Genomic DNA, 18,692 nt, shown 5'->3' with positions numbered 1-18,692 from the left:
TTGTTTAACTTCTTGAGTGCCAAGTCAGATAACAATCATACAGATTGCTTCAGTGTGCCCCTCGTATCTAGTAATATGTATTAAATAAAATCTTATGTAGTTAAATAAAACAGGGGTAGTAGGGGTATACTGAAACACACACATTCTGCATATTCTCAGTATGTAGATAATTGTTACAGAAATTTTAAGGTTTGTATGCATGGAGAATGGATAGCAATATCTGGGTATTGAAGCATCAGAAGGAAAAAAACAGCTGAAGAATGGCATGTATTCATAGCACCTAGACTAGAAGGTCAAGAACCTGGACACCCAGAGAAGGAGGCAAAGGACAGTGAATAAATCCCAATGACTTGCCAAAGTGGGACAGGATGGTGAAAATAACCACGGCCAGGTTACAAACAGGCATATCCAAAAACAGTATATAGGATGAGAGTGTAAGTGAACAACTGAAATCACTTTGGATTTAAAATAAAACCAATTTCTACTCCTAGAAGGTCTTGCATTGCTGCTACAATATTGCAACATCATTTCCTACCAACTGTGCATATTTCATTCTTTAGCACCATAAAAGCAAATAATTGATTCCCCGTGTTGACAGGTTCTTTACAAGAACATTTAAAATTAATTACTCTGTTTTGTACTAATTGGGCTCTGAGACTGAATCTAGTATTTTTGGATTACACTCTGTGCTAACTCCCAGAATTATACAAGTGGATCCTCAGCTGGTATACATTCCTACAGCTTCATTAAAATCAAGAGAATTACAACAATCTACACCAGCTGTGGATCTACTACATTAATTTGTTATGGGGAACAAGCAGAATTCAGCTGCTTGCATTCTTGCTTCAGATCAGCCCAGAGGTTTCATGAAGAACAAACTGCTAAGACTGAGTATACTTTAAGATGAAAGCAATATTTTAAAAATAAAAGATACATACTCAGGTGATCTACAATCATTAAATGATTAACTAATTTCCTGAATAGCCTTTTGAGATTCATGTGGCAAATATTAAGTACTTTTTATATCCAGGAAATTGACACTTAGAAGGCTAAATCACTCACTTCTGGCCATATAACATTTCCAAGCTTTCAAATATAGGCTGTCCAATCCCCATTTAACTGCAAGACTTGGTAGTCTTAATTGCATACTATTGAAGTGAACAGCGCTGTTAAAGCTGTTGAGCATTTAAACTTCACTGCAAATAAATTTTGTCCTGTAGTGTTAAAATTTGGCTTATGTATCGCAAACTAGGTCAGATATTATTTAGAACCACTGGTGATGAGGCTGATTTAATTTCTAATATCACTAACTATGAAGAAGAAATTGTTCTATAGGCAGTTATTTCTAGTTATCAAAAAATACATTTCAAGAACAGATCTGCAGTTACTGGGGCCTTAAAAAGTGCTTAAGCTTGTAAATGCTTCTAACTTCTCTTTCATAACTCTATACAAAATCATGTGTAAACAATTATGATTTTTTTTTTAGCAACACGATATCTATCTGAATTCAACAACAGTGAGAGAGAGGTGATTGGGTTTGTCCTCTATCCGAAGAGAGAATTATAGTTATTAAATCCTGTGTTGTGATGGTTTTGTCATCCTGACATCCTTACGATGTCTGTCATCCTTATGAGGTCTGTCATTCTGTCATCCGTATGATGGTTTTAACATCCTGACCTCCAAATTGGAGAGAGATGGATTTGAAGGGTGGACCATTCAGTGGATAAGGAACTGGCTTGATGGTCACACCCAGAGAGTGTTGGTCAATGGTTTGATATCCAGGTGGAGGCCGGTGATGAGTGGTATCCTTCAGCGGTCTGTCCTGGTACCAGTACTGTTTAATATCTTTATTAACAACATAGACAATGGGATCAAGTGCACCCTCAGCAAGTTTGCAGATGACACCAAGCTGAGTGGTATGGTTGATACAACAGAAGGAAGGGAAGCCATCCAAAGAGACTTGGACAAGCTTGAGAGTTGGAACCACATGAGCCTAATGAGGTTCAACAAGTGCAAGTGCAAGGTGCTGTACCTGAGTCGGGGCAATCCCCGACATGAGTACAGACTGGGAGAAGAACTCATTTAGGGCAGCCCTGCAGAGAAGGACTTGGGGGTTCTGGTGGACAAAAAGCTTGACATAAGCCAGCAGTGTGCGCTTGCAGCCCAGAAGGCCAACTGCGTCCTGGGCTGCATCAACAGAGGAGTGGCTAGCAGGGCAAGGGAGGGGATTGTACCCTTGTGAGACCCCACCTGGAGTACTGTGTCCAGGTCTGGGGCCCCCAGCACAAGAAGGATGTTGATCTGTTAGAATAGGTACAGAGGAGGGCCACAAAGTTGATCATAGGGCTGGAGCACCTCTCCTGTCAAGACAGGCTGAGAGAGCTGGGGCTGTTCAGTCTGAAGAAGAGAAGGCTCCAGGGTGACTTTATTGTGGCCTTTCAACACTTTAAGGGGGCTTATAAAACAGATGGAGAGTGACTTTTTGATCATCCAGATGACAGGACAAGGGGGCATGGTATTAAACTAAAAGAGGGGAGACTTAGGTTAGAGGTCAGGCGGAAATTCTTCACTCAGAGGGTGGTGAAGCACTGTAACAGGTTGCCCAGAGAAGCTGTGCATGCCCCATTCCTGGAGGTGTTCAAGGCCAGGTTGGACAAGGCCCTGAGCAACCTGTTCTATTGGGTGGCATCCCTGCCCATGGCATGGGGGTTGGAACTAGGTGTTCTTTGAGGTCCTTTCCAACCCAGGCCATTCTAAGATTTAATGATTCTATGATCTTTAAGGTCCCTTATAACCCAAGGCATTCTATGATTCTGTGATTCCATTTACTGAAGTGTATAAAAAGAAACTGAAAATCATGTGTGAAGCAATCTGTCCATGAGGAAAACTTTTTCACAGTGTCATTAGGCTAAGATATATATATATATATATTTTTTTTTTTTGCCTTGAAACTTGAATCTTTATGTCATTTCCCAAATTCATTTTTATTTATTTATGTATTTATTGGCTGGATATTGCTGCTTTGCAGATAAATATTCACTCATTTCTAGATAAATATCCAATAATTTACTGAGTTCTGCTCAGTGATGTACCACAGTAAGAAAACAGCAAAGATAAATGCTCATTGTGTGGAACTTTTTTTCATACTATATCAGGACACTTCTGGGTATCCATTTATAATTACTCTATTAAGATGCTGTCAGGGCTCAGGACTCCACTACTCCAGGCACTGTACAAAAATGTCGATCCCCTCTTCTGTGAAGAGGAGTTGTGCAGTACTGCAGCACCATTCGGTCCTGCTATCTGAGTATGGGAGCTGCGTGAGTGGGAGCAACAGTGGCAGAACTGTGGAAACCCACCCATATTTACTCTAAAGGTAAATATGTACCTGTGACTAGGAATGCTCTGTCCCAAAGCTGCTACGGTCTAAGCAGAGAGTTGGAGAAAGCAGATGGATTCAGATAAAGGGGAGTAGAGCAGAACAGTGCCCGTCAGCATAATAATCAGCAGTCTGAACACAGTATCAGCCTCATCCATATTCTTGCGTTTTATTAATTATTAACTGACTTTTACGGTGAATCTCTTATTCTCTGCTGTACCATCTGCATGTTCCTTTCTGAAATAAAAAGCTTCTGCTTTTTTTCTGGCTGTTCTGGCATTTGTCTGGCAGACCTGAGGTCAGTCACAGCCCAGCAGCTGCCGCTGCGGGCCTAGGCCCCTCTGGCAGCCCCAGTTTCTCCAGCTGCGTTCTTCCACCCATATCTCCTGAATTTCCTTGGTCTCTCTTTCAGAAGAAAGGCAGAACTCTGCAGAACTATTACTGCTCTGCGCAAAAGTTATTGGGTATCTTTTTGGAAAGTCTTCTTCCTTTCCCAGTGTCGCTTCCCAACGTCCTAGACCTCAGGCTTTGGCCTTGTTGTAATTCCACCAGCGGGGTTCCATCGAACAGCCTGCGGCCACTGGGAATCAGTTATTTTGTGATGCTTCAGCATAAAACGTGTCCTGCTTGTGGGGAACAACGTGTGTCATCAGGAACGCAGAACTCATCACCCCACCAGCAGGGTTTCGGCACGGCTGGGTGAGGACAAAACGCTCGCCCGCGGGAAGGGGCCCCGTGCCCGGCCCGGCCTCAAACCCCCTTGCCCCCTTGGGGTGCCCGGCGCCGGAGAGCCGCAGGAGGCGGCCGGCCACGCCGGGTTTCGCGGGGGAACGGAAAGCCGCGGCCCGGGTTTCCCGGCGGCCCGGCGGCCGGGCGCCATCCGGGCGGAAGCGTTTAGGCGAGGGCCGCCGCGGGCAGGCTGAGGAAGGTGGTGGCTGCTTCTTCAGGTCGCTCCCTCCCCTGCACCTTCCCCTCGGCCGGCATGCGAGCCCGGCGACCCGGGCCGGCCGGCGGCGCGGCGGGGCAGGGCCGGGCAGGGCCGAGCCGAGCCGAGCCGAGCCGAGCCGAGCCGAGCCGAGCCGCCGGGCGGTGCCGCTGCCGGTACCGGTACCGCGCCCCCGGTAGGCGGTGGGCTGCTCGGGGCCGGGCCGGCGCGGCCCTTTAGCAGGGATCCCGCTTGCTGCCGTGGGATAGGTGCCGGCCGCTGTGGGGCTGTTCGGTGTCTGCTTTCTGTAGGGGCCGCTTCGCTGGTTGCTTTTAACTGTATTTAAGAGACTTGTGTGAGCGGGGGAAGGAAGCTGTTTTGGCGTTTTGGGGTGGAAAGGGTCTGTGCCAGGTCCCAAGCCCCTTCTGCAGAACTTAGTTTTGCTGTTAAACTAGCCCCACTTCCCCCTCATCTGTGCTTTAGTTTCAGAGAATGATTTGAAAAAAATACATGGAGAATGGAGGGGGGGGAGATGAGATGTGCTAGCCTTGAGGAGCTGTAATGCTTGATGTTGATTTCTGTATAAAGGTGACGATTACACTGCTGGTAAACTGTGTGCCCCCAACACTGCAACCTAATTTTTCTGTAGGGAAAACTGGTGGGGAAATCCAGTGAGCAGTGTGCCTATCTCAGTGCTCAGATGCTTGTTTCTCTTGCACGCTATGTGTCTGGTAGGTCAGCAGCTACATTTTTCACCTGTCTGTTTTTACCTTTCTTCATACGTTTATTGTTAGAATTAAATTTTGTAATTGTTAGGAAGGCTACAGCCACTAGGTTTTCTAGAGGGTCTGGAGGACACACTAACAGTGCAGAACAATCCTTTAGTGGCAAATTGAAAACACTGAATTTTCAACTTGTAGGTGGTTTGTTTTGAATTATATTAATGAGCCATAGGAAAACAAGCCAGGATATTAATTTTTCATTTATTCCCATGCATCAAAGCAGGGTCTGCTACATGAGTGAGGGAACTGAGAGATCGTTATACAGCCTTTTTTGAAGACCTCCACTGCTGGAGGTAGGACAGTCTTCCCACACAACCTACTTGAAAGCTTATTAAGAAAAATTGTGTAACTATAAGGATAACGTACTTGAATCCTCTCTCCAATAATTTGAATTTCTAGTCACAGCTATAAATGTCTTTGGGAGCGACTTCACTTTTGTTTTCAGCTTTTATGTTTGTTTGGTGCTTGTTTTGCTTTTTAATCAGGTGTTGTCTTTAACTTAAACGTTCCCAGTTATTTTAATGTTTTATATTATGCATTTAAGCTCTGATCGTTCTCGATCCTGTTCTCTGGACTCATTCCAATTAGTTTATGTACTTGACTCAGTTTGAAGGGCAGTACTCAAAACAGGATAGTGTACTCCAGCTGAATTCTAAGCAGTAGCATGGCAGACTTATGTGCCCTTCAAGCTTTATTTCTGTTTATACATCCTGGTATGTATATGGCATGTTATTGGCATATCCAGCTTCTGTTCCAACTTAGTCTCCAGGTTTCTTCTGTATAACTGTTACCTGCTGAGTTGTTCCCCTTCCAGTTGATTATTCCTTGTAAATAGAAAATCTTGTGTTTCCTTTTCTTAAAGTGCACTTCCTGGTTTTTGTTGTTTTCTTTTTCCTTGAATCTTCTCTGATTAGTAAAGGCAAGATTAGAATTCAGATTTTTTTTTTTCCATTGTGTTTTCAGCTTGTTGCAGCTTGCTGTCATTCGGAAGGTTAATAAACATAATATGTACTTAAGTAATACTTGACATAAGAAGGTCTGTGAACCTTCAGTTGCCTGCATCTTCATCCTGTTTTTTTGCATGACCTTGCAACCAAGATGAAAAGTAGTGTCAATTTAGTATTAAATTGGGCCCAGTCCGTAAATTAAATCTGTATCTATTAAATCTAAACTCTAATTAGGACGAGCCTATGTACTTCTAGGGCTGGCAGAAGAGAATATTCTGAGCTTGCCTTTTGTTCTTTGATCTGTAGCAGCAGTGTGTTTATTCCTTAGATGTGCAAGGCACAGATCACCCTGAAATAAATACACAGAAATGTCCTTATTAAATAGGATTTGAAAATATATTTGGGCTGCACAGTAATGCCCATCTTAACACCTTTCTCCTTCTTTTGCATTGCCTAAGTTTCCCTCATTTGAGCCTTCAGTCTTTCATTGGCAGAAGACCACAGTAAGAAGCTCTGCTCTGCTTTTGACACCTTGTACTACAGAACACTTTTCCTCATTCATCAGGTAGAATCTTTAATACATTTATAAGCTAAATACAAAATCCCTTGTGTAATATGCCACAGCTGTCTCTCACTTTGGACTTCTTTCTTTGCATGTCACTGTACTGCTTGAGTACTTTCCTGATGTGTAAATTAGATCTGTATGACAGCATGTTAGCTAAAATTCATCAGTCTTTACAGTTCTTTCTCAGGAGGTTTTCTTTCCCTGCTAATGGAGTCTGCTTTGAACCACAGCTGTACAGGAATTTCCAGCACAGCAGAGAAATACACTGCTTTTCTCAGCCTACCTGTCTGTAGCTTCACTGTAGCACAAACTAGAAGGCATTTGGTGTTACATACTCACTGCAACCTCCCTACCTTCACGTGACGTGACAACTGGGAGGAAAAAAGGGTCTCCTAAGAGTGTTGTGTGGTGTCGTGCATCTTCAAAAGACTGCAACTGAGTAGCTGTTAAAATTGTATAGGAAGAGTATAGGAAAGGAAAAGTTGACTTTCTCAGCTCCTCTGCGGTATTGGCAAGTCCTATCAAAGGAGTGAGATTACATAATTCCTCAATGCAATGACAACTGCATTGAAGGCATACATCCAAACGTTATTAATAAGGCCCACAATTATATAGGATCGTATTGATGAGGGATGGAAGGATCCTACCAGATGACCAGGTTTCTTTCTATTAAGTGTAAGAAAAACTTTGATTTACCAGATATTTTCAGTCTTTTGTGCACATCTTGAATCTCATCATAACTTGCTTTACACTGCAGTAGGCTTTTATTCTTTGGAATTACATTAAATGGACTTTTCAGGTATTTCTGAATTTTTAAAAACTAGGGGTATTGCCTCTTTGGGAAGAAGCAGTGCTTTTAGAGACACTGAAAAAATGATTTTTTTTTTTTATTCTGCTGGTATATAGAAAGAATACATGATTTGTGACTTGTATCAAAATACCACTTATGAGTTTGTAGTAGCAAAATTATAGTTAACAAAAATGTATTCTGCCACAGAGTTGTCACATGTTTTAGCTATTATGCTACTGCTTTAAAGTTTGCTCCCTACATCACTCTCCCTTTTTATATTAGGGAATATAGGTAATAATGCTAAGGTATTTTCATGACGTTATTCATCCCGCTCTTGCAGACTGAAATATGTCGTCTGCCTTAGATGCTGCAATTTAGGATGGATGTGACCAATTGAAATTAGTCCAGAGATGATTAAAAACACCAATCTTTTATTTCTTTAAAAAAGTAAGCATAAAAACAAGGTTGTTCTATTAAAAAAAAAAAAAAAAAGGACAGAAAGAAGACTGTGAATACACAGTTGTCACAAAGAACAACCTTTAGTTGTTTTCCACATTCAGTGGGGTTAAGGACAAGAGAAGTAACTTTGTAGTAAAGCAGGGCTCAGCTGAGCACAAGGAGAAGCTTAGTGAGAAAGGCAAACATTGGAGAGGGAACCCTGCTGAGGCTAAAGAACCCCCTTAGTGGAAGTGCTTAAGACCCTGTTGGAGGTTGTCTCTCATATGAGTTCCTGTGAATATTTTAATAAAGATGCAAGTAATTGAGTGCATGAGAAGTTATTTTTTGTTTGCAAATCATTGTTCTTCAGCTGAGACACAGTAGGTTGCCCAAGTGTTGAAAATTTGAGGAAACTCAAAATTGACTGTTCCATGATTTTGATTTATACTAATACATTCACTGATGATTTAAGATAATGTTTATATTTATGATGACAAAAGAGCATATGCATGGATAAGTATCACAACTCAGGCACTCTAGCTTGGTTGTGATACAGTGAATGTAGCCTGCGTTCCATCCTTGTTCTGGTGATAGCTTATGGTTCCACTCTGCTACGCGTGGTGGCTGGCTCTGATGTTTGCCATTCTGAGATAAAGCAAAAACGATTACTGTTTGTTCTGCATTCAGTTGACAAAACAAAGCACGCAAATGTGAATAGTAACTGTGTTTTGTTTTGTTTCAATATGTTCTTAATATTCATTTCCCACAAACATGGCATTCATTTAATTATTTTGAAGTGCAAGAATCCCTAGCTCCTACCTCTTTGTTATCTTTATAAAGCTGTATGTGGGATTGAGAAGTAGTATTGTAGGGGAGAAATTTATTACAATATGTTTTTTGTTCTTTTTTTAAAGAATATCCTTTATTTGTAAATAGCCTAAGCATCATAAGGTAGTTAAACTGTATATGACCTAGAAATAAGTGGCAGGATTGAGTAATACCTGCATTACAGCACAGATGACTTGACTACTTTTCAGATGAAACAAGTTTCAGTTTTTCCATATCATGTAACAGAACAAGTAAATACTCTGCAACGAGGAAAGCATTTTAAGCTAAATTAAGTCAGGAGTATTCTAATTCAGATGTTTTTGGTCTCTCATGTAGAAAACAAGGGACAAACTTGAGCAATTATGGCTAAAGTAATACTCTTTTTCTTATTTTAGGGACCTGTGGGATTTAAGAATATCTCTCCTCTAAGAAAATTTGCTGCTTCTACAGCCTTCCATCTTAGTGGGCAATTGATGATTTCACTTGAAATACTTATCTGAAGAAATTAACAGTAGGCAAGGTGTAATTGCTTTTTAAAAATGTTAAAAGTACAGCAGTGTGTAACAGCTAACAGGATACCCAAGAAAAAGCCATACATTTGTGACACTTGCTATAAACAGTTTGAAACTCCATCGAAATTAGCTAGGCATTATCTGATACATACTGGTCAAAAGCCATTTGAATGTCACGTGTGCCATAAAACGTTTAGGCAGTTAGTCCATCTGGAGAGGCATCAATTAACCCATAACCTGCCTTTTAAGTGTATTGTTTGTCATAGAAACTTCAAAAACTTAATTACTTTCTTGAAGCATCAGCAGCTTCACAATGCAAATTATCAGAATGATATCAAGCAAGCAGGAAAATCTGTGGATTCCGAGCAAGACAGGGTCGTTTGTGGCATATTTCGATGTTCTGTGTGCTGGAAGTCTTTTACAACTGAAGAGAGGTGGATGCTGCATCAGTGCCTCAAGGCAGATCATCTGCGTGGTACCAGAAGGAGAAAGAAAACTCATGCTTGTGAATCATGTAACAAGACATTTCCTTCAAGATCTAAGCTAGAAAGACACTTCCTTATTCACACTGGCCAGAAACCTTTTAAGTGTTCTTCATGTGGTAAATCTTTCAGACAGTCAACCCATTTGAAAGTCCATCAGCTCACACACACAGAAGAAAGGCCTTTTCAGTGCTGCTTTTGTCAGAAGGGGTTTAAAATACAGAGCAAACTCATGAAGCACAAACAGCTCCATGCCAGAAATAAGACTGTCCCCAATATCAAATACAAAGGAAAGACTCCTAAATATCTCAGACCACAGAAACTGTTGGAAGGAAAGATGGATAGTTTTGAGAATGACCCTTACAAGTCCCAGGAGAATGACCCACGTGATGTTTGTTCAATTTATATTGTACCCTTTCAGTGTCCAATGTGCAAGCAGTGTTTTGAAACAGAGCAGGTTCTAAAATTGCACAAATGTTGTTACCTGAGAGATGGCAAAAGTTCAAATAACTGCACAACAGCTTTCAGCCATGCAGTCAGCATGAAAAATAGGATCCTGATGAAGCTGAAGCATACTGGAGGAAAGGCATCAGATTTTTCTGTGACTGGCAGGAAAAAAATGAAATCAGGTTACTTTAAAAGTCCTGACCTGGTTGCAGTTAGAGATCAGCGTTCTGATAAGAATGCTTCTACTAAATTTTTCAAGGACTGCTGTAACAAGCTTGACATGCACAAAGCAGTTAGTAATCGGACGAAAAGAGTATTTGCCATGCCATTATCTTGGCAAGAGCACCTACAACCTCGCGAAGTAGGAATTAATTTAAAAGGTATGCTTACTGGTGAGCGCATGTTAAACATCGATGATTCAGTACATAATAAGGATGATGCTTTTTATGGTTCATCAGATGATGGCTTCTTTGATAATCCAGAAGTACTTCGCTGTGCTTTTTCAGCTCCTACTAAAAATATACATAACAGACACAAAGTGTGTAAATGTGACAGATGTGAAAAAATCTTTCCATCTTCATCCAAACTTCAAAGACATTATCTTATACACACGGGACAGAAGCCCTTTGGCTGTAATGTTTGTGGGAAGACATTTAGACAGTCAGTTCACTTAAAAAGACATCAGCTCACCCATACTGAAAAGAACCCCTATAAAAGCTCTGTTTGCCAGGTAGAATTTGAAAATCTGAACAAACTTTTCAATCATCGGGGAGATCACATTGAATTTAAGTCTTCGCAGCCTGTGGGTTATTCAGGTTATTCTCAAACACCTTCACAGGCATCTGGCTTTCAAGATTTTGAGCTGATTCAGTCAAACCAAGCAGCTGAAATCAAAGTTGAAATTGAGTCAGGGGACTTTGTTCTTGACACCAGCAGGAGAAACACACAGCCTTATTTGTGTAGTAAATTGTTGGAAACAGAGCAAAGCTGTTACAGTTATTGGCATGATTTTTCTGACGGGATTGAAAAAAGTGATGTTAAGAAAGTGTATCAGTGCAGTATCTGCTTTAAAACTTTCAAATCGCCTTCTAAGCTTGAAAGACATTACCTAATGCATGCTGGACAGAAGCCATTTGAATGTTCAGTTTGTGGTAAAAATTTTAGACAGTCCCCACATTTGAAGAGACATCACCTTACTCACTTTAAAGAGAGATTAAAACTGAGTTCCACTGAGCAACAACAAGGGAACATATTGTTTTCATTGTAACTGGATGCTGTCCCGTGAAATTATACATTAACATTTTTGGTTGCGTAATTATTAAAAGGCTTATGTTACATTGAATAATTGACTGAAAGGATTATCTTTTTATGTTATGGAGAAGACCTGATGAAGAGTTAATTTGCTGTCTTCAGAACTGTCTACTTGATTATAATATGTGATGACAGTGAGAAGATGGTAAAAAAAAACAAAGCAAAGCAAAAAAGCAATAAAAAAGCTACTTTGCATTTCTTTTCTTTAAATGTATTTATAAATTTACATTCTTACACTGTTGATGGTGTTGCAGCAATCTGCAGAGCTCCCTACCTTTTCCTGTATAGGATTTCATGACAGTACGCTGCCCAACGATAACTATCCAAAAGTAAAGATTAACAAGGTAATTTCCAGAATACAGGAAATGGTTCCTTTACTTTCTTCTGGCTCCCTGTACATTGCAAACAAATATGCAAGTGTTGCATATGCTTGCTGTATTTAGTTCATGCTTTAAAAACAAAAACAAAAAACAGTTAAATTTAGATGAAGAAGATGCAAAAAAAAAAACCAAACAAATTTGTGGAAGGGGGAAAGAATGTTTAATGAGAAAAACTTGATTAGCATTATAGAACAGTTAATAAAGAGAAAAATGAACTGGATATTTGCAATATGCTTGGAGATCTGTGGGTGAGGAATTACATTTTTAACTTATTTACGGTAAAATATGAGTAGACAATGCTAAAGTAGCATGGTTGATAATCATTTAATCCTTTTTACCACTTCATTGTTTCCACTTCTTGCAATATCTCTTGCTTTTTCAACTTTTCTCTTTTTTTTTTCTTGTCAATTCATGCTATATTGAATTTTCTACAGGCAAAGAGGGCAAGAAATTATCATTAATATTACACATGCAGTTACTATCTGTTCCTTCTGACATGCGTATTGCACCAGTAAAAGAAGTGTTCTCTAAGTTGTGATAATAGCTCAGACAAGCAGTTTTGTTGGGAAGTCATGTTCGTGTTGCATTAAATATTAGAGACTGAAAATGACTTTTAGCTCAAATTCTGGTTTTGTGTTAATAGAGCCTGTAGTTTTTACTTCTGGTAAGTAGAGAGCTTTGTCCATTGTACGTGTGGGGCTGGCAAAAAGTGTAAGTGCAGTGGAGCTTTATTCATCAAGAACAAGAATGAAGTTTGTTTGTTTTTCCTCTGAAGAAACTACCTTTTACTGTATTTTCCTTTGTTACACAGCTTCTGAATAGTTGAAACATGATTTTTTTTATCCTATATCTAAATTAATATAACTGTAAGATACACGGCATTCTTTTCACTATTTAAATAGATACGTATTTATTTAAGTAAACTTTTTGATTTTTTTATTATTTCTTGAACAACTTACGTAGGTCTTGCTGTGGCATAAGCTTTATAGTAGTTGGTATAAATGAAGGATGAAGGGAGTTTTTATTTTATTTTTGTGTTATTCTTTCCTATTTTGAGAGAGAATACAACTAAGAAAGATACTCAAACATTTAGTTACTATGATTTTTGTATGACAGGCTAATTCAGTGTCTTAAGAATGACTATAGTTATATATTGAGGTTTTTTTCTCCCCATGTGAATTGTTTCATATTGAAAGAGAATACTGTATAAAATGTTTTGAAAGCGTATTGTAGAGCTCTTGAAATACTTGTAATAAACTATTTTATTTATATTGCACTTTTGTTGTATACTTTATGTGCAAACTAGAGTATTGAAATTATAATATTCAGTATGCAGAGAAGTCTAAAACTAGGAATCAAAATAGCACTTTGTATGTTAGAATAAATAGGCTTCATTTCTTTCTTCCTTTTTTTTTTTTTTGCCATAGAAGTAAAGTATAAACATATTTGAAGAGAGTAAGATCTGGTTTTAAGAAGTCAGTCATTTTATAAAATTTGAGTGTAATGTTTTGAGAACAATAAGCTTGGTATGTTTTGAAAAATACCAATTTGAGTAAAATGGAGGAAGATAATACACAAAGGTAACTTTGAAGGATAGACAGGTAGAAAGTGTTACTGTCTGATTAATTTAGAAATTAATGTAATCTTTGGTTTCCGTGGGATTTCAGAGGGGCAGTAATGACCTTTTTGTTTATCTATCTCTCTATTCTTTTTATCAAAAGTTTTATGCCAGTATAAATTCATAATCTTAGCAGAATTACAGCATAAAACAGCTAGAAAGAGGTAAAGAGGTTTCTAAGAGTTGGGAAAAAATCTAAGATTGAAATCCTGTCTCTTGAAGTCAACAGTAAAGTTCTGGAAGCATCTTTGTGAATTTGAGCTACAGGGATTTTCCCAGTGTTAAGAATCATATTTCACATTGGTCATTAGTAGGTTAGTCATTTTCCATCGTGATCCCAGGCAAGTTTAAGCCTTCAATCTCTGAAGTACATTGTAAACAGGAGAAGGATGGGTCCTTCTGTGTTAATATTGAACTTCCTTCAGGTGAACTTATCAAACTGAGTTCAGCTTTGAGGAAGTACTATGTGATATAAAAAAGGTCAATATTTGTATATTAATTATATACTTATATATAAACTGAGAAAGGTTAACAGGACTTTTTTTTTTTTTGTAAGGCAAATGGAGTATGCAGTACTAAATTCCCTGGAACTGCAGTACTATCTGACCACATAGTCCATTTTCTATCTAGGAAATAGAGCTATGGTTAGCTTTAAAACATTTGCAACTTTACATGATTGCTGTGCTATCCTTGCAGTTTTTGCAGAAAGTCACAACTTGCAAAATATGTATGGGGGGACGAAAATCAACTGGAAAAAAAAAAGCCATCAGAAAACACAGAAAAAGCATTTTATTGTTTTTGTAGCTGCTGAGCGATTAGGTTGTCACTTGTCTGTGATCTACTCTTGCTATTGTACCTACAGCCAACAAGAAAAGTTGATGAGGCAAATGGGAAACAGACACAGAAGAAACTTAATTGAAATTAATCAGACCTTCGGCTTCAAACTGTGATGTTGGATTTAATGCTTAGTTTTCCTGTCTTTCTTGTAGCACAGATGTAAAACTCAGAGTTGTCATCTCATAACAGCACCTCACTTGAGTAATGCTTAGGTAAGTACAGTTGGATGACTCTTGAATCAATAAAGACTATAGTTTCGGTCCTAATCGCCCCTTGTCATAATGTTCAAAATGTCTAGATGTTGTAAGTAACTAAAGGGGTCATGGTTTCTATTTCTAACACAAAGTTATGTGGAGTTTTTAAGTGTAAGTTTGAACTTAATAGCCTGGTTTTGTCATCCAGTAGCTATGGATGAGATGCATCTGAGAGACGGTTATTGTAAGGAAAACTGAAATTACAGATGTGACTCTTCTGTGCTCTCATATACCTTATTTTCTCCAGGCTAAGCATATTAATTGGGCTTCTTCATATACAGATTAAATCTGTCAAGCAGCTTTTAAACAGCATCTTTTTTAGCATCGATTTTAAAAGTAAATCTTCGAAGTCCATGAAAATGGAGGATTAATCATCCTTACACCAACAAAATCACACACAAGTAGAACTGATCATTTCCTTGTTCAGAAACCACTGTTCTAACATGAACATTGGCTGCCATGAGATATCACAAGTTTTTGAATGCTGCTTTGCTTTTGTACTCTGCCATTTCAGTTCTTGTCTTCTTCCTGGATCTGCTGATGTATGACTTGATTCTGTTGCACACCTGACATAATTTGTGTATGTGGCTGAAATTTTTCCTCTTTGCTGGAATCTTTCCAGTATAGTATACTACACTATATATAGTGTGTGTGTGTGTGTATATGTGTGTGTATATATATATATACTGGATATATAGATCCTAATTTGTATGGATCTGTGAAACCCCATGTGACTTATGGAAGGTCACAGAGCTGTTTGTCACGTATGTGCTGCCACAGTATACGCAAAATGGTGTGTTGAGAACCTGTCCCAAAAAACTCCATGATTCTCTGAATGTCTGACTACAGAGGACTATGGGGAAAGTAAATTTTGGGGCTCTACATGAGATGCATGAGTAATGAAGAAGAATATGTCGTGCAGGTGAGTGGGGCTTTTAAACTAGAAGAGTATATGCAGAGGGGATGTGCGTCTTGGTAGGAAGATATGTGAAAGAGGTCTGAGGGCCCACGTATGGGGCTGAGGAACTGTTGAGTTTGGGGCCACCCATTTGAAAGTGTGGTATGAGAAGCAGTACATGAGTATGCAAGAAGTTGACCAGCTGTGATGGAGACAGTGTCTCCTTCTCCACTGAATGGTTTGGGTATTTAGGGTAGTTAAGAGTATATGGAAATGGTGGCTATCCAGCTTTGCCTCAAGCTGCTTCACAGGATGTGGCACTGGAATGTGTCTTGCTGACGTAGTGAAGGAGAGGAACACAGAAAATTGGGGCCACTACTGTAAAAAATAAAAATAATAAAAAATCTATTCCTTGTCTAAAGAAGCCAACTACCCATGCTGTCTCCCATTTATATTGCTAATGCATTGGTCTAACTAAATTTCTGTTGAAATCATGGAAACCACTACCTTCCTGGCATGCAAATTTGTGTTATTTTACCTGTATGTTTTATTTATTTATTTGGAAGAGTATACATTATAATGCTTGGTATGTGCTTGCAAACACAGCTTGTTGAGCTACAGAAACTCAGATGATGTCCTCGGTTTTTACTTTATTTTGATTTGAAGAGGATCCCAAAAATACAGTTGAACAGAGACACTCCTGTTTGTGACAACACAGGTTTTATAAACTGTGTGGAAATTTGCTGTCTTTTAGACACTTCAAGTGTGGCTGTCGGTTTGAGGATAGTTGTTAAGACTTGTTATGATTTTTTTCATGACGTTGAGGGTAACTTTGAAGTAGTAATAGGGCAACCTTGTTTGCCATAGCAAACTTTACCTTGTATTTTGTACTGTGTGTCCTAGTATTAATTAATATGGTGGAAGGAATACCACTTGCAGTGCCGAACTGATAGCATTGCTTCTGAAAACATATCAAGTGGCACATATATATATTTCTTTTTCATGATTATTATTTTTAAATGTAAGGCATCGTAGAGCTTTGATCAGAGTAGTAGGAAAATAGGATCTGATTTGGTTACTGAGGATGCATGCAGTAGAGGAGCGCTCTAAATTGAAAATCCTCCCTGATTAGAAATGTTGAGCCTGTGGTATAAGGACTGTTAAAAAAAGATAGCCTTGATTGCCTTTTGTGCTAGTCGGAACGCTATTCTATGCAATAGTGAAACACTTTATGGGTTAAAGTATAGAATTTAGAAATCAGGAGAAAGCAAATTAAAATGCTTTATCTTACAGCTGTGGAGGAAAGTATGTCTTGAACATCTTTAAAAATAACTAGTAACAAAATTTCTACATGTTAGTGTTGAAGGTCTTGTTATAAACAAGTCTACAATATTAACAGCAGGGAATTACCAAATTACTAGAAAGGAAAAATCCTTTCGGACTTGAAAAACTGGGCCCTCTCCCTCATCTTCTTGAAAAGTTCTTATGCAATGTTAAGGAAAATATTTGAAGATGACTTCCCACAGTCATCTTGTCACTGTGCATTCCTCAGTTTTGGTTGCCAGCTCAAGACCCTGTATATGACTTGTAGCTATACTATCTTAGAGTTTCAGGTGTAGTCAATAGAGCCTGTACTTGAATTTACAACGTGGTATAATGCATGTAAAATTAAGTAGTCTTATCTAAGGGTTTTTGTTTTTGGCCATAAACTCTTACTCGGTTTCCCCTTCGTAGAACAGGGATAATATCACCATGTGGAGAGCTTTGCAGAAGTAGAACTAGTTATTATTTGTGTAGCACTCAGCTAATACATTGAGAGCCTGCAAAAAGATTAAAGGAAATGAATAATGCTGCTTTCATAAAGTGCTTGAATAGTGTGCAGCAAGCAAGATAAGATAGAGTTGCACACTTAAGAGGGAGAGGTTATTAATTAAAGTTCTTGTCTTGATGTGCTGTCATTTAGAACAATATAATGCATATTCAAATAACAGAGCAAATTCAACTTGTCTGGAAACACTTAGCTTAATACTTAAAGTGTGCTGATTTTCCAACCGTTCTAGTTTTCGAGGTCTTATTTGTGGGTATTTGAGCTTATGGATAGTCAGTTACATAACTAAATCTAAGTCATATTATTTTGAAAGGTTGATCTGAAATTGTCATTCTTCTGTGACACTGTAGTTAACCCAGAGGTTTTTCAACTCATACACTCTAGGATTTCACAGTACTACAAATCTTCCTAAGAGAGTTGTCTACAATTTTCTTACCAGCAGAGAATTTCTGCTAGATGTAGTCTTTCTGTTATTAATTTCTGGTTTCTGTGACAGAAAGAGTAGAATAAGTAAATACTCAAAAAGAAAAGACGTTTTTGAAAAGCTGGAAACAGTATGTTTAAAGAGGTTAAGCTGTGGTATGGATTTAAGAAGGCACTTTCCCCACAGAAATTTTATCACATATCACATTGCACTCACAGGATTTCTAGCAAATATTTCTAGAGCTATAGGTACTAGCCACTGATTTCTTATATTCATACCACTGTTCTGCTCCAGTTGCTAAAAATCCAGCTAAAAGTCTCTGAAGAGAATTAGGATACCCCAGAGTCTGTGCTAAGTTGAGCTGTTAGCGAAATGTGAGCCCAGCAACAGAAAGCTAAGAATGACATAAACTCCCATATTTCCCCACCTCCCTCACTAGAGGCACTGCTTGCTATTCTGGGATATAAAAGCAGCTGGGTTGCTGAATTAGCCATATTTTTCTCTAGTCATGAGCTCAGAATTTCCATTGAAGTTACTGTAAGTTTTGCACAAAAATCAAGGGCAGTACATTGGCCAGAACGTGTGCTAAATAAATATTTATACACAAATCAGAATGCTACTGACGGCTTCTTTACACTTTAAAATTCTAAATATTTTAAGAAGCATCTGTTACTAAACTGAGGCATCATTTTTGAAAGTACCCATATTTACTGAGTGGAAGTACACATACTTGGAAGTACACATATTTACTGAGTGAGTACCCATATTTAATGAGATGAACACTGTGACAAACTCTTGGACTAGAAGAATGCACATAAATAAAATTGTAAAAGCAGTACAACGTGATTGAATTAAAATTATAGTGAACAGACTGAACAGTTAGTGAATATTAACTACTATTGAAGATAAACTATATCCAAAGAAATAACCCCTCTCATCGTGCCTAAACTTTATACGTGCTGTGAAAGATTCCTGTGATCTTTTTTGAGAAGCTTTCTGATTATTATTATTTTTTAACCTGAAAGCAAGTTAAATCAATACATTTCT

At 38.6% G+C, this 18,692-nt stretch overlaps 1 protein-coding gene across 7 annotated transcripts; it reads left to right on the top strand.

Moving 5' to 3' along the window:
* Positions 1-3,340: 3,340 nt before the first annotated feature.
* On the top strand, positions 3,341-13,237 carry ZNF770 (zinc finger protein 770). 7 transcript variants are annotated; one of them, XM_050711335.1, is made up of 4 exons: positions 3,341-4,078; positions 5,310-5,379; positions 6,492-6,598; positions 9,050-13,237. In XM_050711335.1, the coding sequence occupies exon 4, from the start codon at positions 9,194-9,196 to the stop codon at positions 11,360-11,362; it is 2,169 nt and encodes a 722-aa protein (XP_050567292.1). In that variant the 5' UTR covers positions 3,341-4,078; positions 5,310-5,379; positions 6,492-6,598; positions 9,050-9,193; the 3' UTR covers positions 11,363-13,237. The 7 variants fall into 7 exon arrangements, with proteins under 7 accessions (XP_050567292.1, XP_050567290.1, XP_050567291.1 ...); XM_050711333.1 differs by having other exon boundaries at positions 3,341-4,326; XM_050711334.1 differs by lacking the exon at positions 6,492-6,598 and having other exon boundaries at positions 3,341-4,326.
* Positions 13,238-18,692: the final 5,455 nt, after the last annotated feature.

The sequence above is a fragment of the Cygnus atratus genome, chromosome 5, assembly GCF_013377495.2.
Source record: "Cygnus atratus isolate AKBS03 ecotype Queensland, Australia chromosome 5, CAtr_DNAZoo_HiC_assembly, whole genome shotgun sequence".
Lineage (NCBI taxonomy): Eukaryota > Metazoa > Chordata > Aves > Anseriformes > Anatidae > Cygnus > Cygnus atratus.
The sequence above is the reverse complement of the archived record's forward strand: the minus strand, read 5'-3'. Positions and strand labels throughout refer to the sequence as shown.

What these genes read in the sequence shown, in the direction of transcription:
- ZNF770 (XM_050711335.1), top strand. Translation starts at nt 9,194, where the DNA reads ATGTTAAAAGTACAGCAGTGTGTAACAGCTAACAGGATACCCAAGAAA.